Source organism: Chelon labrosus, assembly GCF_963514085.1.
Source record: "Chelon labrosus genome assembly, chromosome: 2".
Classification (NCBI taxonomy): Eukaryota; Metazoa; Chordata; class Actinopteri; order Mugiliformes; family Mugilidae; genus Chelon; species Chelon labrosus.
This window is the reverse complement of record NC_140338.1, coordinates 22,690,014-22,716,944: the sequence shown is the minus strand read 5'-3', so window position 1 is coordinate 22,716,944 and position 26,931 is coordinate 22,690,014. Positions and strand designations below refer to the sequence as shown.

General features: G+C 40.9%; 2 protein-coding genes across 2 annotated transcripts; both read right to left on the bottom strand.

Annotated features, from left to right (window-relative positions):
- Positions 1–593: 593 nt before the first annotated feature.
- LOC311501765 (perforin-1-like) lies at positions 594–12,937 on the bottom strand (the record flags this gene model as incomplete). The annotated part of the gene is made up of 3 exons (XM_084563760.1): positions 12,267–12,937; positions 11,350–12,124; positions 594–992 (listed from the first exon to the last, which is right to left on the bottom strand). Exons 1-3 carry the CDS (start codon positions 12,848–12,850, stop codon positions 594–596), a joined length of 1,758 nt encoding a protein of 585 aa, XP_084419886.1. The 5' UTR covers positions 12,851–12,937.
- Positions 12,938–19,824: 6,887 nt separating this feature from the next.
- Positions 19,825–22,624, bottom strand: LOC311501775 (perforin-1-like). The gene is made up of 3 exons (XM_084563772.1): positions 22,590–22,624; positions 21,911–22,443; positions 19,825–21,764 (listed from the first exon to the last, which is right to left on the bottom strand). Exons 2-3 carry the CDS (start codon positions 22,441–22,443, stop codon positions 20,579–20,581), a joined length of 1,719 nt encoding a protein of 572 aa, XP_084419898.1. The 5' UTR covers positions 22,590–22,624; the 3' UTR covers positions 19,825–20,578.
- Positions 22,625–26,931: the final 4,307 nt, after the last annotated feature.

Here is a 26,931-nt window from a genome sequence, read left to right as displayed (position 1 = left end):
ACCTTTGACTCATTACTTTATGTTTGTGTTGTTGACTCTATTGTCACCGTAAACCTTTACCCACGCTCTTTTATTCAAATCTCTTTCACTTCCTTGCTCTCAGTTTATGACTCCTCTGGGTATGGTGCTTTTTGTCACAATGCTGTATGTGTTTAGAGATTACTAGTTTCTTTGTTGTTTTTTTCTCAACTTTAATAATTCCAAAAAGATTTCTTGACATCCCTGTAGGGCACCTAAATGCTCTGGATAAAAGTGATTGTTCTGTTAAATAGTTTTGATTTGTTCATATGCTTAATTACCATCTCTCCAAAGCTTTGGAAAGCAGCTTTTGCACTTATGGGTATTGAACTGCTTGTCACAATATTGAAAGAAACATATCAACACATTTTGTCTTTGCTGATGCTTTATTGATATATTTTGTAACAAAGCAGAAGAAAACATAAAAAAATGCGTTATAATTTTAGGTTCTCCCAAAGGAAATGTGAATTAACTCTGAGAACTTTGTAACACACTTTTGCAGAAACAGATCAGATATCACAATATTCATTGTTAAATCAAATCCTTATTCACCTCATCTCACATCAACAGCTGTCTCAACCTGACTCACTGACTGATTTGGCAGATGCTTCACCAGTTTTTCCAGCAAGGACTCCATTTCTGGTGTAGTAGACCTTGGCCAAAAAGGGATTCATGGGAGAGGGAACATAATCCTGACACTGGTCATCACCAAGACTTGGTGCACACTCCACTATGTAGGCGAAGAAGAAGGTACCATGATTCAACCTGCAGCTATATGTCTTCTTCCCACTATACAGATCAAATGAACACTCACCAAGCAGATCTCTGTCATAAGTTTCCTCATCATAAACACGAAATGTGAGTTTGTTTTTCATCTTAATGGTGATGGGTCCAAACTGAAACTTCTCAGACCGCTTAGGATTGTCATTATTCCTGGTAATGGCAGTGCGCTTTATCTGGTCACCATATTTAACCTCCACTGAACCATGTGTGAACCATTCTGTTTTACCTCCATGGAACCAGTTGTCACCATACAGATGCTCTGCATGAAGCCTGAATGCCATTAATGTAGCCAGACCTTTCCCAGCAGGACAGCAGTTTTGCTTCACATTCTGGTTACCAGTACAGACACAAGCACAAGGATCTCTCTTGTTAGACCTGTGACCAATCTTACAACTTTCTGAACATTCTTTCAACATTCTTTAAGTTATATCGGACAACATCAAGAATGGATTTCAGAGAGTTAATCCAGGTGTTATAGACTGAAGAAAATACGGAGTAGGCTGAGCACCAAGGTGTGACGTCTCTTTGTCATTGGATGCCATTATCAACGGCAGCAGATGCCACAGTGATCAGTAGAGGATGGAAGCGCTGTCGTTTGGATTTGTCGTTTGGACACAAGCTGGTAACATTTTCTGTGAATTATATCGCCGCAACGCACTGGAGCAGCAAACAAACCTGCAACAGGTACTGTGTGTGTGTGTACCAGAAGACACGGAGATTGTGTTCATTGAAGAGACCAGGGGAAGAATGTATGGCCCTGTGAGTCAAGGACTTGTGTTATGTGAATGCATAGGAAAAGACAACACGAATGCCATTCCCTTGGACGTGTCACCCAAAGGCAGTGGTATACCATGGAGGAATTTGGGACCTCTGGCACAGGAGAGTGTACCAACAGGTGGTACACAGGAACAGCCTCAGGAGCCAGGAACTGTTTTTCCTCTCCAGGCAACAACCCCTGAAATTACACTGCCTGGCCAAAAAAAGAGTCACCATCTGGGTTTAACTAAGCAAATAGGTACGAGGCTCCTATTGGAAAATTACTGAATGGGTAAATATCTTTCAGCTGGCAACAAGTTATTTAACCCCAACTGATGCGATTAGTGGTTTCTCATTTCTTAAACAACCATGGTCGTGGAAAAGATGTTGTTTGAGAAGGGTCAAATCATTGGAATACATCAGGCAAAGAAAACATCTAATTGTAGAAACTACTAAAATTGGGTTAAACTGTCCAACACATTATTCAAAACTGGAAGGATAGTGGGGAACCATCGTCTTCGAGGAAGAAATGTGGTCGAAAAAAAATCCTGATTGATCATGATCGCGATCACTTAAACGTTTGGGGAAATCAAACTGAAGAAAAACAACAGTAGCTCTCAGGGCTATGTTTAATAATGAAAGTAAGAACATTTCCACAAGTACAATGCAAAGGGAACTCAAGATTCGGACTGAATATCTGTGTAGCCTTAAGAAAACCACTAATCAGTGAGGGTAACTGAAGAAAAGGCTTCAATTTACTAGGGAGCATAAAGTAGTGTCTAGTGCCTACTGTACAAGCCTGTGGGGGCAGTGCTATGATCTGGGGTTGCTGCAGTTGGTCAGGTCTAGGTTCAGTAACATTATGTGTGTAAAGAATGAGGTCAGCTGACTACCTGAATATACTGAATGACCAGGTTATTCCATTAGTGGATTTTTTCTTCCCTGATGGCACGGGCATACTCCAAGATGATAATGACAGGATTCATTCATTCATTCATTCATTCATTCATCTTCTGTAACCGCTTGTCCTGTGAAGGGTTGCAGAGGGGCTGGAGCCTATCTCAGCTGGTGTACCCTGTGTCTTGACAGCTGTGAAGGCCAGCATTCATAAGGCTCAATTGTGAAAGAGTGGTTCAGGGAGCATGAGACATCATTTTCACACATGGATTGGCCACCACAGAGTCCAGACCTTAACCCCATTGAGAATCTTTGGGATGTGCTAGAGAAGGCTTTGCGCAGTGGTCAGACTCTCCCATCATCAATACAAGATCTTGGTGAAAAATGAATGCAACACTGGATGGAAATAAATCTGATTTGTGTGGTTTCCCCACTCCAGTCCCTGTTTATTTCTACAGGTACATGTTTGGATGATTTTCACCCGACGTTCTTATTCTTATTTAGTGTAATGTTCATGAATAAATATCATTTAATGGTAATTGCCAATGGAATTAATTTGGTCAAAAACATTTTTATAATCAGCTCATCATTTTTACCCTCTCAAAAAGTGCCATTTTTTAGTGCAATCTCTCCCATGGTTGTCAGTGATGCAGGAAGACTGTGCCTTCACTGGACAAGTCTCACATGTCCCAGGACCGGGTGGCCCGAATTGCATGTTCCTATTTCCCATCTTATTTTTTTAATTTATTTTATTATTATTATTTTTATGGAGCTATTCGTTAAAGATTCACAAATTTTTCACAAATTTTAGAGCCTCTTTATAGGGCCCCCCGTGATACCTTTTTTTTTTTGTTTTATGAGACATTTTATAGTTGAAAATAAAAGTACTTCAATTTACCATGTATTGTCTTACTTCAATATATTTTGGTGAGAAGTATTTTTTATTGGGTGTGTTATATTGAGTGAAATGTACCCGACATTAGTGATGGTGTTACTATTTATAACGTTAGTGTTCAGGGAGCCACCAGGTCAGACATGATGCTCCCAAACCTCAGGCATAGGGAGCGACGGGATAAACCTCCTACCTTCCAGCACTTATTGAATGAGATCAGTAAAGAAGAAGAGTTTGAAGCATCACGCCACAAGCTGGCTCCAAGTAAAGCAGTGCACATTAAAGCTGTTGCAGTACAGGCAGAGGCAAAAATGGATGGTCTCAGAGCTCAGATACAAGCACTGAAGTTGCAAGCTGACTGCTCGGTGACTTGTAACGCAACAACACAGCAACAACAACAACAACACAATCTTCTGTCAACAACACTATGTTCCCCAGAACTGGCCCCAGAACCTGCAGTAGCTAATAGGACAGACGCTTCAGGGGAAGATAAAGATGTGCTAGCACCCAAGAAAGAGGTTAGATAGTTGAGAAAACAGGTTTCAGTCATGTCAGTCACACCTAATGAAGCATTCACACGAGCAAAACCCAGTCATGGTTCTCCACCCCGCCATAGCCAAGGAAATTTCCCACCTCAAAGAGGTCCAAATCACTACTTTTGCTGCTGTTGTGTTGACGATGAGCATTTTGCAACTAAATGTAGTGCTGCAGAAAACTGCCCAAAGGTGATACACAATCTCATCCGTGCTCAAAGACAACTGAGGACCAGTCAGAGAGGAAGGGACACCAGCACCACTCCAGTGAACACTCACTACACCAGTGTCAAGAAAAGTGCTATCATAGCACAGACTAGCCACTTGCCAGAAGGGTTAATAGGACCACCCTCTACGGCCCCTACAAAAGTGGAGTGAAAACCCTTCATTGCGTTATTTGATGGTGAATTCCATGCAACCATTATCTTTGAAAGCTGTTATGTCAAGCACCTGTCCCATAAACCCCTACAGTCAGTCAGTGGTTTAGCCATCTGGGCTCTACAACACCTGTCTCACCCGCAAAGCCCACCCACCCCATTTCTTCTTTTTTTATCTCATGTTTTCATCTCATGTTGCCAGTTTATAACAATTTACTAAAAAACAGGGTAACCACTTAATTCATATATTATATAAACTGTCAAATTTCTAAAGACACTGTCTCTTGCTTTCATAAACAAGCCATCCTCTGAAACACCAAATATTTCCATACCAACATGATCATCTATAGTGAATAAACTGTATAATAAAGTGAATAAACTCATGCAGGCACAGAATATACAATATGTGCCAAAATAAAGCCAGTCTTTGCATTGTGTACAAGTGCGTTTCTTGGTCTAGACTCAAGCGACATGAGGTGCTGGTAGCTGTTTGATGGGTCTGTACCTTTGGAAATTCCTCAGCTCTTCATTTATGACCATACAGATCATACACACTGAATTGTCTAGGTTAATAAGACCATGCACACTATTGCTATGACTATGATAACCCACATATTCTCTGACTACTTCCTGTTTTATTTTGGCAGTAGTTATTCCTGTGCCATTTTATTAGCTTTCTTCCTCCTTTTGTTCTCATCCTGACAGTTTTTACATCACCTGTGTCCGATTAGTCAGTTACTCACCTGTGTATTGACAGGAATTAGCAAATCTAGAATAGAATTTAAAATCCTCCTCCTTACATACAAAGCCCTCAAAGGCCTAGTTCCATCATATCTTAAAGACCTCATTGTACCGTATCATCCCAACAGATCACTTCGGTCTGAAAGTGCAGGCCTACTTGTGGTTCCTAGAATTTCAAAAAGTAGAATGGGAGGTAGAGCTTTCAGCTATCAGGCTCCTCTCCTGTGGAACCAGCTCCCAGTTTGGGTTCAGGAGGCAGACACCCTCTCTATTTTTAAGGTCAGGCTTAAGACTTTCCTTTTTGATCAAGCTTATAGTTAGGGCTGGACTGAACCATCCCTTAGTTATGCTGCTATAGGCCTAGGCTGCTGGGGGACGATGCACCAAACGCATGTCCTCCTTCATTCTTCTCTCTCCTCTCTCGCATCCTCCACTTTCTTTTCTCTGGCACAGAGCTCTTGCCCTCTAATTCCCTATCTACTACTAGTCATGCAATTCTGTGCTATTGCTGTATAGAATGTTTACTGCTGTGTGTCCGGGTTCAGGCCGGGTTTTGTAAAGCGTCTTGAGACAATTTGTATTGTTATTGACGCTATATAAATAAAATTGAATTGAATTGAATTGAATTGAATTGTATACGTCACCGGTTCGAATCCATGGGCCAGCTGGCCTTTCTGTGTGGAGTTTGCATGTTCTCTCTGTGTCTGCGTGGGTTCTCTCCGGATACTCCAGCTTCCTCCCACCGTCCAAAGACATGCTCATTAGGTTAATTGGTGATTCTAAATTGGCCGTAGGTGTGAGTGTGAGTGTGAATGTGAATGGTTGTCTGTCTCTCTGTGTTAGCCCTGCGATGGACTGGCGACCTGTCCAGGGTGTACCCCTGCCTCTCGCCCGATGACAGCTGGGATAGGCTCCGGCAGACCCCTGCGACCCTTAACAGGAATAAGCGGGTATAGAAGATGAATGAATGAATGAATGAATTGTATACATCATATACCTCCTATTCATTGTAAACTGCCAGGTTGCCTTTGTACTTACCAGTCGAGCGCTCCAAACCTTTCTTTGTGTTACACTCTGAGTCTGCCTGAGCCCTAGCAAGTTTGCCAGTTAAATATTTTTGTGGACTGCTTTTTGGATTTGTCTTTTTGCATGCCACTTTTCTGCCTTGTTTGCCTGATGCACTGCCAAACACTTGCTTTTAGTATTACACCACAGATCTTCAACATTGTTTCTGTCTGGTCTCTGCACCCGAGTCATTTCCTTTTGTGCACATTAACTGTGTCAAGATTTTCCATCATGCAGCAAAAATGGATAGACTCTTTTCATTACTGTCCAGTGGATGGTGCTATTGGCTTCTACAAAAACATGGGCCTGTTGCTATGAAACCAGATATATAGTGCATTTCAAGACACTGCATATATTAACAATAAAAAAAAAAAAAAAAAAAAGTGAGGTGTAAGTTTTGGGCCTGTAGATCAACAGAGTCAGAAAGTACCTTTGACTAGCAAAGTATGGTAAAGAAAAGGAATCTGATTATTTCTGCTGTTCTTAGTGAAAGTAGTTTGGTTAGAAGAATGATTTCTCTGTGGATTTGTCATTAGGAACTGATTACACCTTCACAAAAGTGACTGTCCCAACCTCACCCATTACAGACACATTCCCTGTATCGACATGACACAAGGTTCAGTGTTTGTGTTCTCTTACTAAGATGGGCAAATGTATATATACATACATGAAAACAGTGTAGATGTTTGTATGCAACTGTATTTCAAGTACAAGTATCATGTCTGATAGGAGAAATATGCTTGAGGGTGATGAAATGAAAATGGGTAAGACACACATACAAGTCTTACATATATGTGTGTCTACTGTGATTAGTACAACTCAGCTATGCAGACACAAATGTAAAACCTAATTCCGAGGGGCTATTGCATTAATGCATGTATTGTATGTACATCCTGCAGCTGCACTTCAGCAAGTGTGCAAGTGTGACTGTTAATAATCAGCCATCTGAACTCTCTAACCAAGAAAACCAAGTTGATGTAAAAGTGGGCGTTCATATCCTAGTATCAAACAATGCTAATTTATCTTGCGCTTATTGTTTTTGCAGGTTCTCTTGTGTAGATGGACAAATGAATGCATACTGTATATACGGTATAGAGACCATGTATAGATTAGTTTAGTGGTGTGTAATGTTTGTAGGCGACACACTCTTTAACTGTATATCATAACACCCTCTATGTGTAAGTTTGAACAGGGTCACAGAGGGAGAGAATAAAGAAATTAATGCATACATACAAAAAAAACTGTATAGGGTAGAAAAGGGTCATAAATAGTTACTCTCCCATGTAACAGTTACTTTTATAGTGGAGTAATTCAGTTACTAACTCAGACACTTGTAGTAGACTTGTGTCAGTTGACTTAAAGTCCTACATGTGGGACTCATGCTCTCAGGAGTTTGTGCTTATGTATATCCAGTGTTGGGCACGTTACTTTAAAAAAGTCATTAGTTATGGTTATTATGGTTATTATTAGTTAGTAACTGAATTACTCCACTATAAAAGTAACTGTTTCGTAGGAAAGTAACTATTCCGTTACTTTTACGTTCTTGTTACTTGTACGTTCTTGCCTTTTACCTCAATGAGGTTAAAGTAGTGCCTATACTTCCACCTTGAAAACGGCAACTTTACCTCTGAATGCTCCTTACTCTCCCTTGCTGCTATCTGTGATCGCTTCTGTGATACTGCTACGCACGCGTTTGTGTGTAAACAACACCCGGCATACTGAACACTGCCCTGCCGCTGATTGGCTTACCATGAAATCTTACCCTACGTTAGCCAATCATCATCACTTATGCGGCTACCCGGGTAGCCGCATAAAGCCCAAGTTATGCTTCTGCGTTGACACAGCGCGATGGGGCGTACGGACCTATTACGTCCTTGCGGACCCCCGTCCGTCCTACGCAAGGGCCAGACGTGCACCTCCCAAAAATCCTCGACGCACGTCGAGGCGACGCAACAGCAACGCAGCGGTAACGGTAACGGCGTTGGAACGGAGGAAATAGTAATTAGTTGGATTACTCGTTGACTCGTCTGAAAAAAATAACGCCGTTAGTAACGCCGTTTATTTTAACGCCGTTATTCCCATCACTGGTTACATCTTGTGTGCACTTCCTGCTACTGCACTTCACAAGCATACTCAGAATGTGTGTCTCTTAATGGTGAAGAAAACTAGGTGTTCATGTAAACATGGGCCACGTTCATAGCCAAGTAGCCTATCAAATATTTTATCCAGAACTTACAGTCCTAGCAGGTTTGCAATGCATGAACACATACAAAGTGTATAGATATTAGTTTAATAATGTCTAACTGTTTGTGTGCAGAACAAACTATAAACCCAGTTTAATGCTAAAAGTATTTTATTATTCCCTCTGTTTTTCCTTGTCTCCTTTCATCTTACCTACAGATCTACAGTAGCCTACTGAAAGTCAATGTCTTCACTTCAAGGACTTTTCCTCATTTCTATCCCTAGGATTTGTATAGACTTGGGAAAACATTTAAATATGATGCTCCTTCTGACTGGAATCCAATGAGCTGGTCTCTCTAAATGAATTTACAGTCATTTTAAATGACTTCGATGTAGGAACACCTGCATTTAGTTTGATAATTTGATTCTTGATATGATGCCTTGTGGCGAATACTCTATGAATGGTTGTGTAATGCTGCAAATTATTTTTTATATTTGTGTAAAATTCTGAAAGTCCCTCATGTTTGTATGTACGAGCATTATGTGTGACAGTACAACTATGCTTACAGGTGATGAAAAGTAGAAAGTGAATCCTTATGTGCAGGGCTTTGTGCATTTACAGTCTGTAAGTCTTGCATGTGCAACCTTTAACTGCACTTTACATGCATTACTATTAATACTTATCTATTTATAAGTCATCTAAACTCTCCAACTAAGAAAACTAAGTGTTAATCTAGATGTGGAGCATCAAATATTTGAATCAGCACTTACAGTCCTAGCAGGTTTGAATTGCATGAATACATAACAAGTTAGTTTAATTAGTTTAGTAGCAGAGCCGGCCCAATGCATAAGCGAACTAAGCGCCTGCTTAGGGCCCCGCGACCACTAGGGGCCCCAGAGAGCAATTCACAGATTTTTTATTCATTTTATTTTTTGATTTATCTTTGCATGTATGAGTGATGCTTTCTATATGATCAAAGATATACTACTGTACAAAAACACAATTTTATGTCAGCAGAGTGCTGCTGCTGCTGATGTAGGCCTAGTGGTTCTTACTGCCTCTCTGTAAATGTCAAAGCTCCGCTGCACCGGTCATGTGCGCCCAGAGCCAGCCTAAGTTTCCATGGGGTCCTAAGCAACATTTGATTTTGGGGCCCTCTATTTCTGCCACCAATATTGATTGTTGATCATTCACACACCTACTATAAACTCATTGCAGCTCTGGCAGTGTTGTTTACATTATCCTATTGTCAGCCTGACATGTTAATTGTAATTTCAGCGCGTAACATGTGTAACAAAAAGAAACCAGTAGACAATCTATTTACTTTAAAAGTGTCATCTGGTTTATTATTTTTGGTTTCAAAAAACTGCAACAGCAATGTACAATAATAATTTGTAGTGCAAGAACAACAATAAAATGCAACAAAATGGGCCCCGAAATCAAATGTTGCTTAGGGCCCCATGGAAGCTTGGGCCGGCTCTGTTTAGTAGTATCTAATTGTCTGTGTGCAGAACAAACTATAAACTCGCTTTAATGATAAAAGTATTTTATTATTCCCTCTGCTTTTCCTTGTCTCCGTTCATCTTACCAGATCTATCGTACTGAAAGTCAGTGTCTTCACTTCCAGGACTTTTCCTCGTTTCTGTCCCTAGGATTTGTATAGACTTGGGAAAACTGACGTTTAAATATGATGCTCCTTCTGACTGCTCTCTCTAAATGAATTTACAGTCATTTTAAAACACCTGCACTTAGTTTGATAATTTGATTCTTGATACTGATGCCTTGTGGCGAATACTCTATGAATGGTTGTGTGATGCTGCAACTGATTTTTTATGTTTATGTAAATTCCCTGTTATCCTGTCTGCTAACAATAATAATATTAATAATACTAAAATGTAAAACAATCATTCTCTCAATTTATTTCTCTCACTATGTAAATGAATGCTGCCATTGTACATTGTGACACAGCTTTGATGACTACTCTAAATGACACCATCTACACACTTCATGCACATACTCGCACTAAAGCCACAAACAAACTTTTGACTCATTACTTTATGTTTGTGTTGTTGACTCTATTGTCACCATAACCCTTCACCCATGCTCTTTTATTCAAATCTCTTTCTCTTCCTCTTCCTTTTCTTTAAGTTTCACTTCCTCGCACTCAGTTCATGACTCCTCTGGGTGTTGTGCTTTGTTTTTTCAGATGTCACAATGCTGTCTGTTGTTTATAGATTACTAGTTTTTGGTTGTTTTCTTCTCAACATTAATAATTCCAAAAAGATTTCTTGATATCCCTGTAGGGCACCTAAATGCTCTGGTTAAAAGTGATTGTTCAATTAAATAGTTTTCATGTGTTCATATGCCTCATTACCATCTCTCCAAGACTTTTGAACAGCAGCTTTTGCACTTATGGGCATTCAATTACTTGTTACACCTATATCACAATATTGCAAAGAAACATAACAAAACATTTTGTCTTTGCTGATGCTTTATTGATATATTTTGTAACAAAGCAGAAGAAAACATAAAAAAATGCGTTATAATTTTAGGTTCTCCCAAAGGAAATGTGAATTAAATTTGAGAACTTTTCAACACACCTAATTACTTTTGCAGAAACAGGTCAAAGAAAGAATGTTACAAACTACAAGCAAATATTCAATGTTAAATCAAATCCTTATTCACCTCATCTCACATGAACAGCTGTCTCTGTTGATGTGAGTCACTGACTGATTTGGCAAATTCTTCGCCAGTTTCTCCAGCAAGGACCCCATTTCTGGTGTAGTAGACCTTGGCCAAAATGGGAGAGGGAACATAATCCAGACACTGGTCACCACCAAGACTTGGTGCACACTCCACTACGTAGGAGAAGAAGAAGGTACCATAATCAAACATGCAGCTGTCTGTCTTGTTCCCTCTATACAGACTAATTGAACACTCACCAAGCAGTTCACTGTTCCAATAAGTATCCTCATCATAAACACGAAACCTGAGTTTGTTTTTCATGTTAATAGTGATGGGTCCAAACTGAAACTTCTCAGACCATTTAGGATTGTCATTATTCACAATAATGGCAGTGCGCTTAATCTGGTCACCATATGTAACCTCCACCGAACCATCTGTCTGACTCCATTTGTCACCGTACAAACCAGTAGCACGAAGCCCGAATACCATTAATGTTGCCAGACCTTTCCCAGCAGGACAGCAGTTTGGCTTCACATTCTGGCTACCAGTACAGACACAAGCACAAGGATCTCTCTTGTTAGACCTGTGACCAATCGTACAACTTTCTGAACATTTTTTCAACACTGCATTCTTCTTGATGTACTTCTCCACCTCTTGCTTCAGTCCAGCCATGGCACGATGATCACTTGGCAGTATAGTGTGCAGAGGCTTTAAGTTATATCGAACAACATCAGGAATGGATTTCAGAGAGTTAATCCAGGTGTTATACACTGAGGGGTTTGATTGTCCCTGAAACAGGATATCACCTCCATCTATGCGTCCACCGATCACTTCTGTGCGCCGCTCATTAAATGCACTGCTGAAACATTGGTCATGGCCTAAGTTTTTCTTCTTTACCTGACAGTATTTATACATGGCCTTAATCCTGGCAGTGCTAGCAAAGCTAGCTGAGGCTTCAACTTCAAGACAATCTTTGACCTCTGTTGCTGACAATCCATTCATGGTGGCTGCACAGATTTTCATGCCAGTGATGGCCTTGATTTCTCCTCCGAGAAATACTTGTGTGATATAATGTGTACCATAAGTGTCAATCACATTCTGATATAATTGCATAGTTTCAGTGGAATAGGAGGGAAGGGACTCCACAGCTGATTGAAACTCATGGCTCAGTGGAGGATTTGTTGCCAGTCTGTAGCTGTGAAGCACAGAAAGTTATTAAATAAGTTACCATTTATCACAGATAATTTAGTTTAAGTAAAATAGCTGCCATTGGTGCCAACTTTCCAGAGCAGATCTGGTTCAGAAAAAATAAAACATATATTTGTCTATGAACTCACCCATAGTAGTTACAGTGGACTGAATGACGAAAGAAGGAGTAGCGGTCTTCTTTGGATTTTTTCATGGCAAACATTGAATCGCTGGAGTGGGAACCTCCAAAACGAACCCCAACAGTGACACAAGGATCTACAGAGAGGTCAAGGCCAATTTTCCAGTCATTGGACACAGATGATGTGGAATCGTTGACGAGGGCTTCAGGAGAATCGTAGACTCTGCTGGAAACTGTTAAACTGCTCTTGGGGAGGATTCTCCAATCCACCACAGCGGCCGGGACCTTCTGGTTCTCTCCCTTCATGTAGGTGTTTTTGTACAGCCTGCAAGTGCCGTTTCCAAGCCTCCACGATTCAGTGTCGATGACATAGGCACCTTTCCTCTTCATTGTGACAATGTCGAAGCCTTCTCCACCCAGGTTGTAACCGGGGACAAAGGGAGCCTTTTGACACTCCTGTGGTGTACCAATGAAGCTAACACTGGATGGAAGACACTGAGGGCTCCATGCCCAGTACAGAAAAATGAAAAGCCACAGCTTCGACATCTGTATGAAAGAAATAAAAAAAAAAAACAGCAGAAGGAAAAATGTCATATGACCATGAACTCATTTATAACAATACACACATTAATCTAAAGTTCAAACTGATAGCCATGAAGCACCTGCAGGGAGTACTGAATGTGATGAATTTCACATGAAACGTTACAAAAACTACCAGCATCACAGTAGAAAGGTCTACATTACCTTGAGACTCAACAGCAGGTTCTGTTCAGGAGGTCACAAAGTCCAACTTAAAATACTAACGTCCAGGAGGTGGAGTCTTGAATTTCACTCATCAGAGTTTTACATTTGACCAACGACATTCACACTTTCTCACTCACTCCACACTCTGCTTGTACCATCACACAAAACATTCTGCCCCAAATGGGGAGACAGGGCATCTCCAGCTTCTAGTTAAAACTACCAAACCAACCAAAAGGATATAAGCGAAGATTTAGCAAAACAGGATTGGTTAAAAACATTTGACAGTGGTAAAATATGAGGCAGAAATTGTAAAACGCAATCATAGTGCAGACAGAAGGGACGGACAAACTGCAGCAGAAGAAGCATGGTTACAAATGAATATACTGTAACATTACCCTATTTTCCACCAAAATAATAACAGGTCCATTTTTGCAGCATGTGATTATAAGTAAAGTGTGTGATGCTTATGTTCCTCTTTTCCAAACCTGAAGATAAGATCTACATTTATCAGTAGAAAATACAAGAATCAGTGTTTTACACTTGCAAAGGAAAATACTTGCTGTATTATCTACGCATGCAACATGTTTATTATCTCTACACAATAAATATAAACATATCCGTGCTCTCATTACATGCAGCTGTACAATTCATGGCACAACTGTGTATCTGGTCATGCCAACCTTGTTGAATGATGCTAACGTTGTTTAATGCCTGCCTTGTTTTCCAGGTACACTAATCCTGCGACTTTAGTGAAATGCTCTTTTATGAAGTCACCATCTGACAAAGGTTTCCAGTCTATTGCAGGGCTAACACAAAGAGACAGACAACCATTCACACTCACACTCACACTCACACTCACACCTACGGCATGTGACCAATTGATTAACCTAACTAGCGTGTCTTTGGACGGTTGGAGGAAGCCGCAGTACCCGGAGAGAACCCATGCAGACATAGGAACAACATGCAAACTCCACACAGAAAGGCCCAGTTGGCCCATGGATTCGAACCCGGGCCTTCTCGCTGTGAGGCATCAGTGCTAACCACCACTGCACAGTACCGTCCTTTTAGATTATTAATAATAATTAATAATTAATTTGTGTTAAACTGTTTTCAGTGGTTTCAGTTCTCTTTTAGGTTATCCCTGATTTATTTAAATTCAGTAAAAATATTTGCTTTATCTACTGTCTGTGCCACATCAGTCACGACCCTGTGCCCTTATCTTTGCTTCACATTAGTTTAGGTGGCAGTTAGTTTAGTTTAGTTAACATTGCTAAACTCCCCCCACACTCATTTGGTACACGTGAAACAGGAGAGGAGCTCTACTTCACTGTCAGAATGATGTCTCAGCAGCCAAGTGAGAAGCTCTCAGCATTTCTTAGAATAGTAGTCCCCAAGGAAGGCTTGTCACCCACCTCCACAGATAAAGCTCATTTAGATCCGCTCATTAACCCTAGAACGTCAGGTCAGAAGGTCAGGTGATTTTCACCCAATTGAGAACCATGTGCCCTAGAAACAAAAGTCGTTCTCCCTCTGATTCCTTATATAGCACTGGTTTTAATGGACTAAGCCACGCCCATTTCCGCCTGCCACTTTTTCCGCCATTTGAAAAATATGTACCTCAAAGCAAAATCAACTCCTCCTATCCAGTTCTCACCAAACTTGGCATGTGTCATTTATGGACAAAGATAATGAAAAGTTCTGAAAAGAACTTTAGCAGGGTTATTAATTACAAAGGTAATGGCTAATTATTATTACGGCGTGGCACAGTATAACTCAAAAGATAATATTTTGTGAAGTATATACCCAAACTTAATCAAACTTCATATCATTGATAATAATATGATTCTGTACAAGCACAACAACTTTTGTGACCCTTGGTCTCTAGGGGGCGTTACAAAAGCAACATTTCAATATCTCAAAAACTGCAATAGCTAACTTAATGAAATTTGGCATACACAATCTGTAACATATTGTGTAGACGCCCATCAAGTTGCGTGACGTTATGTCTACAGGGGGCGCTACAGGTGACACGGAAACATTTCATATGACTTTAACCCCTTGACGCCTGACAATTGATATTTCAATTATATAAGAAATATTTGTGTTTTTGCTTACCACTCCGACCGGTCCTACGAGAAACTAGTGCTTGCAAAAGGATCCTAGGTATTTTTTGAATGTGCACAAACTGACATTGGAGGATTACATGCGTTATTTCGGCTGCAGTCTGAGCGGAATCGGTGCGTCGCAAATTTGCGACACTTTGCGACAAGGGGTTAAGGCCTATAACATTTGAGGTATTCACCCAATCTTTATGAAACTTAGCAGCCGTTTCAATCATGCCAAGTTTCGTGAAATTCGACATCTAGGGGGCGCTACAACCACTACATGTTTATATCTCACAAACCGCCACAGTAAACTGCTTGAAATTTGACAGTAATAATCTTTGGATGACTCCTTACAAGCCCACCAAGTTTCATGCAATATGGTCTATAGGGGGTGCTACTGGTGACTCATGCCTCCAGGTGAGGGTCCATGCGATCATAAAGGGTTTTATTTCTACAGGTTACATATTTTTTGTGGGTAAAATATTTCTGGGTGATTTTCAACCAATGTGAGTGTTTTTGTATTAAATCAGACTATTGTAATAACCTGCAACTGATTTTTTTTGGCAACATACCATGCACATCTATCATCCTGTCACAGGCTTGGTTAAACTGGCATGCCAACAACTGAATAAAACATGACTAAAGGTAGCTTACTTTAGCAATCGCTAGCTCCACATGTTTATTCTTTGATACAAGAGCTAGCTAAGAGATCCTGGACTGTGCATGTAATTCTTATTTAGTGTAATGTTCATGAATAAATATCATTTAATGGTCATTTCCAATGGAAGGAGCTATTCGTTAAAGATTTTTTGCAAATTTTAGAGCCTCTTTATAGGGCCCCCCGTGATAACTTTTTTTGTTTTATGAGACATTTTATAGTTGAAAATAAAAGTACTTCAATTTACCATGTATTGTATTACTTCAATATATTTTGGTGAGAAGTATTTTTTATTGGGTGTGTTATATCGGGTGAAATGTACCCAACGTTAGTGATGGTGTTACTATTTATAATGTTAGTTTTCGAGGGTTAAGGGAGCCACCAGGTCAGACATGAGGCTCCTAAACCTCAGGCATAGCGAGCGACGGGATAAACCTCCTGCCTTCCTGCAGTTATTAAATGAGCTCAGTAAAGAAGAAGAGTTTGAAGCATCACGCCACAAGCTGGCCCCAAGTAAAGCAGTGCACATTAAAGCTGTTGCAGTAAAGGCAGAGGCAAAAATGGATGGTTTCAGAGCTCAGATACAAACACTGAAGTTGCAAGCTGACTCCACGGTGACTTGTAACGCAACAACACAGCAACAACAACACAATCTTCTGTCAACAACACTATGTTCCCCAGAACACTTAAGTCATATATTATATAAACTGTCAAATTTCTAAAGACACACAACTAAATTGATAATAATATTAATAAAAAGAAACTTCCATAACTATAATGCAAACATCTATAACAGTGTTTCAGTTTTGTGAGCATCTGTCTCTTACATCCTAACAAGCCATCCTCTGAAACATTTTCATCTCATCTGAACATTTTCCATACAACATGAATAGTTCGATACCAACATAAACTCATGCAGGCATAGAATATACAGTATGTGCCAGAATAAAGCCAGTCTTTGCACTGTGTACAAGTGCATCTCTTGGTCTAGACTTAAGCGACATGAGGTGCTGGTAGTTGTTTGATGGGTCTGTACCTTTAGAAATTCCTCAGCTCTTCATCTATGACCATACAGATCATACACACTGAATTGTCTAGGTTGATAAGACCATGCACACTATTGCTATGACTATGATAACCCACATATTCTCTGACTACTTCCTGTTTTATTTTGGCAGTAATTATTCCTGTGCCATTTTATTAGCTTTCTTCCTCCTTTTGTTCTCATCCTGACAGTTTTTACATCACCTGTGTCCCATTAGTCAGTTACTCACCTGTGCATTCATCATATACCTCCTATTCATTGTTAACTGCCAGGTTGCCTCTGTACTTCCCTGTTGAGCGCTCCAAACCTTTCTTTGTGTTACACTCTGAGTCTGCCTGAGCCCTAGCAAGTTTGCCAGTTATATTTTTGTGGACTGGTTTTTGGATTTGTCTTTTTGCTTGGCACTTCTCTGCCTTGTTTGCCTGATGCACTGGCAAACATTTGCTTTTAGTATTACACCACAGATCTTCAACCTTGTTTCTGTCTGGTCTCTGCACCCGAGTCATTTCCTTTTGCTCACATTAACTGTGTCAAGATTTTTCACCATGCAGCAAAAATGGGTTGAATCTTTTCATTACTGTCCAGTGGATGGTGCTATTGACTTCTACAAAAACATGGGCCAAGCCCTCCTGTTGCTATGAAACCGGATATACAGTGCGTTTCAAGACACTGCATATATTAACAATAAAAAAAAATGTGAGGCGTGAGTTTTGGGCCTGTATAGAGCAACAGAGTTAGAAATAAACTTTGACTTAGCAAGGTAAAGAAAAGGAATCTGATTATTTCTGCTGTTGTTAGTGAAAGTAGTTTGGTTAGAAGAATGTGATTTCTCTGTGGATATGTCATTAGGAACTGATTACACTTTCCCAAGTGAATGTCCCAACCTCACCCATTACAGACACAATCCCTGTAACGACAAGACACAAGGTTCAGTGTTTGTGTTCTCTTACTTAGGTGGGCAATGTGTCTAATATTTGTATTCAACACACTCTTGAACTGTATTTCAAGTACAAGTATCATGTATCAGTAGAACTATGCTTGAGGGTGATGAAATGAAAATGGATGAGATACACATACAAATCTTACATGTATGTGTGTCTACTGTGATTAGTACAACTCAGCTATGCAGACGCAAGTGTAACTCCTAATTCTGAGGGGCTATTGCATTTATGCATGTATTGTGCGTCATGCAGCTGCACTTCACATGCATGTGTGTGAATTTACAGTAATTTTAAATGACTCAGATGTAGGTACACCTGCATTTAGTTTTGATAATTTGATTCTTGATACTGATGCCTTGTGGCAAATACTCAGTGAATGTGTGATGCTGCAACTCAACTTTTATGTATTCATGTAAATTCCCTGTAATCCTGTCATCTGATAATAATAACAACAACAACAACAACAACAACAATAATAATAATAATAAAATGAGCAGGACAGTGGAGTGATGGTTGGCACTGATGCCACAGCAAGAAGGTTCTGTGTTCGAATCCATGGGCCGACTAGGCCTTTCTATGTTGAGTTTGCATGTTCTCTCTGTGTCTGCGTGAGTTCTTTCCGGGTACTCCGGCTTCCTCCCACCGTGCAAAGACATGCTGGTTAGGTTCATTGGTGATTCTAAATTGGCCGTAGGTGTGAATGTGAGTGTGAATGGTTGTCTGTCTCTCTGTGTTAGCCCTGCGATAGACTGGCGACCTGTCTAGGGTGTACCCCTGCCTCTCGCCTGATGACAGCTGGGATAAGCTCCAGTACCCCCCGCGACCCTCCACAGGACAAGCGGTTCACTATGTAAATACATGCTGCCATTGTACATTGTGACAAAGCTTTGATGACTACTCTAACACACCATCTCTGACACCATCTACAGACTTCATGCACATACTGGCACCTAAAGCCACAGAAGCAAAATGACTCATCACTTTATACTTCTGGTGTTGACTCTTTTAATATACTGTCTTCATCTTAACTTTTTTAGGTTTCACTTCTTTCCACTCTCTTTATGATTCCTCTGGATGTTGTACATTTTCTTACTAAGAGTCTTACATGTATGTGTGTCTCCTGTGATTAGTACAGCTCAGCTTTGCAGACACATGTGTGATTCCCAGGGGTTAGTGCTTATAGACATGTTTTGTATGTGCATCCTGCAAATTTTCTTCAAATGCATGTGCATGAGCAAGTGTGATTATTAATAATCAGCGCCATCTAAACTCTCCAACCGAGAAAACCAAGTGTTAATATAAATGTGGACGTTCATATACTAGTATCAATTTTCATTTATCTTGCATTTACTGTTTTTGCGTACCCTCTTTCTTAGATGGAAAAATGAGGAGAGACACTTGTACGTAAATTGATTATTTATTGAAAGTCCCTCATGTTTGTTTGTACGAGCATTATGTGTGACAGTACAACTATGCTAACAGGTGATGAAAGAAGAAAAAAGTGAATCCTTTTGTGCAGGGCTTCGTGCATATACAGTCTGTAAGTCCTGCATGTGCAACCTTTAAGTGCACTTCACATGCATTGCTAAACTCATCTAAACTCTCCAACTGAGAAAACTCAGTGTCAATCTAGATGTGGATCATCAACTATTTGAATCAGCACTTACAGTCCTAGCAGGTTTGCAATGCATGAATACATTAAAAGTGTATAGATATTAGTTTAGTAATGTCTAACTGTTTGTGTGCAGAACAAACTATAAACTCAGTGTAATGATAAAAGTATTTTATTATTCCCTCTGCTTTTCCTTGTCTCCTTTCATCTTACCAGATCTACAGTACTGAAAGTCAATGTCTTCACTTCCAGGACTTTTCCTCATTTCTATCCCTAGGATTTGTATTGACTTGGAAAAACTGACTTATAAATATGATGCTCCTTCTGACTGGAATCCAGTGAGTTGGTCTCTCTAAATGAATTTGGAGTCATTTTAAATGACTTGGATGTAGGAACACCTGTCTGTAGTTTGATCATTTGATTCTTGATACTGATGCCTTGTGGCAAATACTCAATGAATAGTTGTGTGGTGCTGCAACTCAATATTTATGTATTCATGTAAATTCTCTGTAATCCTGTCATCTGGTAATAATAGCACTGATGCCTCACAGCAAGAAGGTTCTGGGTTCGAATCCATGAGCTGACTTGGCTTCACTGTGTAAATGCATGCTGCCACTGTACATTATGACAAAGCTTTGATGACTACTCTAAATGACACCATCTCCAGACTTCATGCTCGTACGCGCATCTAAAGCCACAAAAAACCTTTGACTCATTATTTTATGTTTGTGTTGTTGACTCTATTGTCACCGTAAACCTTTAGTTTTTTTGTTGTTTTTTTCTCAACTTTAATAATTCCAAAAAGATTTCTTGGCATCCCTGTAGGGCACCTAAATGCTCTGGATAAAAGTGATTGTTCTGTTAAATAGTTTTGATGTGTTCATATGCTTAATTACCATCTCTCCAAAGCTTTGGACAGCAGCTTTTGCACTTATGGGTATTGAACTGCTTGTCACAATATTGAAAGAAACATATCAACACATTTTGTCTTTGCTGATGCTTTATTGATATATTTTGTAACAAAGCAGAAGAAAACATAAAAAAATGCGTTATAATTTTAGGTTCTCCCAAAGGAAATGTGAATTAAATTTGAGAACTTTGTAACACACCTAATTACTTTTGCAGAAACAGATCAGAGAAAGAATGCTACGAACTACAAGCAAATATTCATTGTTAAATCAAATCCTTATTCACCTCATCTCACATCAACAGCTGTCTCAACCTGACTCACTGACTGATTTGGTAGATGCTTCGTCACTTTCTCCAGCAAGGACTCCATTTCTGGTGTAGAAGACCTTGGCCAAAAAGGGATTCATGGGAGAGGGAATATAATCCTGACACTGGGTACCACCAAGACTTGGTGCACACTCCACTATGTAGGAGAAGAAGAAGGTACCATAATCAAACATGCAGCTGTCTGACTTCTTCCCACTATACAGACTAAATGAACAGTCACCAAGCAGATCACTGTTCCAATAAGAATCCTCATCATAAACACGAAACCTGAGTTTGTTTATCATGTTAATAGTGATGGGTCCAAACTGAAACGTCTCAGACCATGTTGGACTGTTATTATTCGCGATAATGGCAGTGCGCTTAATCTGGTGACCATATGTAACTTCCACCGAACCATCTGTTTTACCTCCACGTATCCAACTGTCACCATACAGATCCTTAGCACGAAGCCCGAATACCGTTAATGTAGCCAGACCTTTCCCAGCAGGACAGCAGTTTGACTTCACATTCTGGGTACCAGTACAGACACAAGCACAAGGATCTCTTTTGTTAGACTTGTGACCAATCTTACAACTTTCTGAACATTTTTTCAACACTGCATTCTTCTGGATGTACTTCTCCACCTCTTGCTTCAGTCCAGCCATGGCAGGATGGGCACTTGGCAGTATGGTGTGCAGAGGCTTTAAGCTATATCGAACAACATCAGGAATGGATTTCAGAGAGTTAACCCAGTCGTTGTAGACTGAGGGGTTTGATTGTCCCTGAAAGAGGATGTCGGCTCCTTTAATGTGTCCACCGATCACCTCTGTGCTCCGCTCATTAAATGCACTGCTGAAACTTTGGCCATGGCCTAACTTTTTCTTCTTTTCCTGACAGTGTTGATACATGGCCTTAATGCTGGCAGTGTTAGCAAAGCCAACTGAGGCCTCAACTTCAAGACAATCTTTGACCTCTGTTGCAGACAATCCATTCATGGTGGCTGCACAGGTTTTCATGGAAGTGGTGGCCTTGATTTCTCCTCCTAGAAACACTTGTGTGATATAATGTGTACCATAAGTGTCAATCAAATTCTGATAGGATTGCACAGTTTTAGTAGAATAGGAGGGAAGGGACTTCACAGCTGATTCAAACTGATGGCTCAGTGGAGGATTTGTTGCCAGTCGGTAGCTGTGGAGCACAGAGAGTTATTAAATAAGTTACCATTTATAACAGATTATTTAGTTTATTTAAGTAAAATAGCTGCCATTAGTGCCAACTTTCCAGAGCAGATCTGGTTCAGAAAAAGTAAAACATATATTTTTCCATGAACTCACCTATAGTAGTTGCAGTGGACTGAATGACGAAAGAAGGAGTAGCGGTCTTTTTTAGATTTTCTCATGGCAAACATCGATTCTGTGGACTGGGAACCTCCAAAACCAACCCCAATATTGACAGAACCTACAGAGATGTCAAGGCCAATTTTCCAGTTATTGGACACAGATGATGTGGAATCGTTGACAAGGGTTTCAACAGAATCGTAGGCTGTGCTGGAGACTGTTAAACTGCTCTTGGGGAGGATTCTCCAATCCACCACAGTGATCGGGACCTTCTGCTTCTCCCTATTCATGTAGGTGTTTGTGTACAGCCTGCAAGTGCCGTTTCCAAGTTTCCATGATTCAGTGTCGATGACATAGGCGCCTTTCCTCTTCATTTTGACGATATCGAAGCCTTCTCCACCCAGGTTGTGACCAGGGACAAAGGGAGCCTTTTCACACTCCTGTGGTGTACCAATGAAGCTAACACTGGATGGAAGACACTGAGGGCTCCATGCCCAGTAGAGAAAAATGAAAAGCCACAGCCTCAACATCTATATGAAAGTGTAAGAAACAGTAGGACATGATCAAATGGCACTGACAAAAAAACAAAAGTTCTACAATGCAAAAGATAAACTACAATTTACCTGTACGCTGAAGTAAATAGCAGTACAAAAAAGGGAAGACTTCAGGGACTTACCTTGGCTGTTGACAGCAGGCTCTGTTCAGTAGATTTCAATATCTGATCTTTATTAGGTGAAGGTGGAGCCTTGATTGCTTCAATAATTCTCACATATCACATTTAACAACCACTGTAACACCCACAAAAAAATGTCTTTTTTTATTTTCTTCACACCAGTCTGTTTTGTCTGACACTGAACCCCCAGTTCAGTTGTGTGAATGTGTGTCCCTGTAAAGCACTTTGAGTGCCAATATGTAGAAAAGTATCGTATAAAAACAAGACCATTTACCAACTGGAAGTGTAAGCGTATTATATTTATTGAATTGAAGATTCAAATGCAGTTGTGTATTATACTTAAACTAGAACATTCATTCCAGATGAAGTAAGGGGCATTGATTGTTAGGATTTCCAGATCAAATTTAATGCTATTTCTGTGTAGAGTTTGCATGTTCTCTCTGTGTCTGAGTGGGTTCTCTCCGGGTACTACGGCTTCCTCCAACTGTCCAAAGACATGCCAGTTAAGTTAATCAATTGGTCAAATGCATGCGAGATAGCTGTGCATGTGAGTGTGAATGGTCACAGACATGGGGGGGATGTTTACCAGGGGAGGTTGATTTGTGGTTGCCCCATTAGCAGACCTCTATAGTAGACTGCTATGTATTTATAATGACACCAGAAAAATCTGTTAAATTTATTAGTACATTCATTAATTCATTATATGAAGTTAAATAATCTGCTTATATAGGCACATCTAACCTCTCCTCGCCCGAGTGAGAGTGTGACATGCCTTAAAAAAAAAGATTCACCATGGACCACAAGTTGGTCCTCAACACGTCCGACAGCAAATCGTTCGATTTTCCGGTCGATCATCCCAGATTCTCCTATTCCGTTGTCCAAGTTCCTCAAAACCTCGTACATTATCCTCCATCCAGCAAGTCTGACCTCCATTCTACACCTCCTCCAGACAGAGGGCGCAGTACTCGGCACTGCTCACCTGAGCCACGTCCACCCAGAAAGCGCCATAGCCATTAGGCAACAAGACGCTGTAATGGCCGCCCCTCTATCAGTTCCCCTCTGGCCAGCACTCCACCACGCCTGACTACCATCGCAGACTGGACAGTCGCTTGCCTCCAGCGAGAGAATAGCATTTGATTCCACAGCAGCGATAACAAGGCAAAACTGTTTGAACTGCTCCAAAACTCCATCTCCTCTACCAGACCAACAATGCGCTTCGACTCAGGTCTTCCAGCTGGTCTCCAACACGTCATCACGACTGCACACGCTATTCCTTCCGCAGCAGCATCTTCATCTCTTCCAACAATCAGTCCGCCGGTTACCAGCGTCTCCTTGTCAACTGCCATTCCAGGCACCCGCCCAATTCTAACACAGTGTCCATCTCCCATCTCCACTGCTTTGTGGCAGCAAATCCTCCAGGGTAATTATGTACATCTAGCCCAGCTCATCCAACCCTCAAGCCACAACAACACATACACCAGGGAGCTTTCCACCCCCCAAGGCCCAGGAATTCTGAGACTAGAATCTCCACGATCAAGAGAAATTACACCTACCGAATTCGCTCTAGCCGTGGAACTGCTTTAAAGCCTTCCGTGCCTCCCTCCATCTGCCTTTCCCTGCATTAGACGTTACTTCCTTTTACTAGCTTTATAATGCACACCCATTCTATTCAAAAAATCCAAGCATCTATCATCCAAGTCTACATCAGAGGCATCAGTTTCTTCATTAAACTGATCACTGGAGTTCCTTTTCCTACCATTTCCCATTCTAATGTCCGCATGTTAATCAAAGGCATATGCAAGTTAGAACCCTGGACAACTCCAAAACAACTTCCTCTCACAGTTGATCTCCTGACTCGTTGCATCTAAACCCTCTGAGCAGGTTACCTGTCCCCTCCTATCAATCCTAGTCTTGAAGCTATGTTTCTCCTAGCTTTTTTTGGGTTCCTGCAATGTTCCAAATTTGCAGATTCCTTCACATCTTACGATCCATCCTGCCACACCAGACTTTCAGGCATTTTCTTCTACCCTCCCACCACCATAGTGTTTAACCTCAAAATAAGCAAGACCGACCAGCTGGGGCTCTCACGTCCTATCTACCTCTTCTGTCTAAACTCCTTAATAAGCCCATTAGAACCTGTGTAAAAATATATGAAGGCCCAACTAACCCTCCATGCATCCCCTCTCGGTCCATTATCTACCACCGAATTAGGTGGAGTAGCTACACGATTTCTGCCTCAGTGTTTTAACGAGTTTAAATTGAACAGGAAGTAATTCTCCAGCCACATAGACCATGACAATGTTGATCCTTTTGAAGTTCTCCTCCTCTCTGTCCAGTCTGGGATATTTTATTGTGCTTTTCACAAAAGCCTAGGATATCCACATGTTCTGAGTGTTTGTCTGACGTGTTTTGTTCCTTCTCCTTACCTTTTGTCCTTGTAGGTACAGTCTGTTTTGATGCCGTAGTGTTTTGATGACACCCAAGTTTGCGTTCAAGACTGTGGTGAGAATCAACTAATAGAAAATGGTCTGTGTGGTTCCCTTACCATTTTTAAACATGCACTTCAAAGTGTAAAAGGTCAAACTATTTCCACTGATGTTTCTACATATGTCAGTTTATTAGTGTGTTTTTAACTGGAAGGAGAATGGCAATTGTCGTTCATTAAATATGACAGTTGAACTTTTAGGCTAGACACTAGTACCGTCACTGGGAGCATTTTGTTTGCACGGTACTTCATATGGTCTGGTCTTGAGACAGTTTCTCCATTCCCCCTTTAACCACAGTCTTCTATTAAAATGTCTTTCACTTCCTTTTGTAGCAGAGTGAGATGCTCATCCCCGTTTTTAATGTACGAGTGTGTTGCCTGGCTCAATTCTGCTTTCTAACCAATCACCGCATGGGGGCACTCTATAAGAGGAGGCTGTGTCCATCTTGACTCCCTCTCGCTCTTTGGCTCCGAGACCGCCCACTTCCTGGTCGCCTCGCTTCCTGTCCACGCTGCTACCTGTGCAGCTTCCTGTATTGCCGTTTTGGGCCAATGTAAGGCCTTGCGTGCCGTTCTCCCGAGCTGTCTGACTGTCCTCCTCCTGCTGCTGCACAGCGCGAGCTTGCACTGACTCTCGCTCAGGTGATTGAATAATACTAGATTGGTACTCTATAACGGAGGCAGCTCTGAGGACCGCTGCTGCTTTGCTTTGTTTTGCTTCGCTGCTTTGTTCTGCTTCGCGCCACTCGTGCTTTGCTCTGCTCTACGTCAGCTGCTGCTTCATGCTGCTTCGCGTCATCAGGCTTGGCTACGCTCAAGAGGTTGCTGTGCCTGGCCCTAACGCTGACTGCAGATCCCTATTTTAGGCTGGTGTCATAGACAAACTGCCCTAGTCTTAAGTCTATGTGTGTGTATGTGACCTTTGGGGTTTGCCTTCTCTTTATTTTGCTTGATTCTGTTTTTGTTTTGTTCTTTTGTTTTGAGTATGTTAAGACAGTGATGCTTTGTTTTGGTTAAGTTTTGTTATGTTAAATTACTAACCACAGGAACTAATTTATCTGATTTCATTAATGATTCCTGTGAACTTTTGGTTCCTTGATATTAACTGATTTGTGCGATTTTGATTTATTTTGTTAACCTGTTTTTGGCAGTTTATATTTGTTTATTCGGATTCTTGGTTAATTTGTACCTTTTTGGCTGCCAACCTTAGAAGTTTTGTTTATTTTGAGTTTGTTTTGTTTATTGGGTTGTTTGATTCCATTAATGATTATCTTTGAGTGCAATCCCAGTAATTTTATTTCCCTTTTCCCCCTTCAGTTGCTGAGAGCCGACGGTAGCGGTCCTGGTGTCGCGGGTGGTGGCTTCCCTTTTTGGTGTGCGGCGCGTCCCCTGGTCCTGGTTTTTCCCTTCACCAAAGTGTGCGTGTGTGTGTGACTGTCACGTGTGACTGGGGTGACCTTATTTTTTCGTTGGATCCCTCACACCCTCGTCGACCAAATTCCCTGCCGGTAAGCCTCAGTACTGAAGGGGCCCTCCCCCTTTCCGTACACCCCTGTGTGCCGGTGTTTTACTGTTTTTATAATGTAATAAAGTATAGATTTTTCATTATCTGGAACCACGTCTCCTGCCTCACTGTAGAGCGAACCTGAGTGCCTTTATTTAGGTTATTTTGTAGATTTAACTATTTCCTTGGGCGAAACTCCCAAGGTGGCGTTGTCCGGCTTGTTCTGGTTGACTAATATTGCTATTTACCAGCAACTTGGTAACATATTCCTCCTCCCCATCCCTCGTGTTGCCACAATCTGGCGTTGTCGGCAGGATCTACTTTTTGAGAGCAGAGACGTGTGTTCCCTTTTTGTT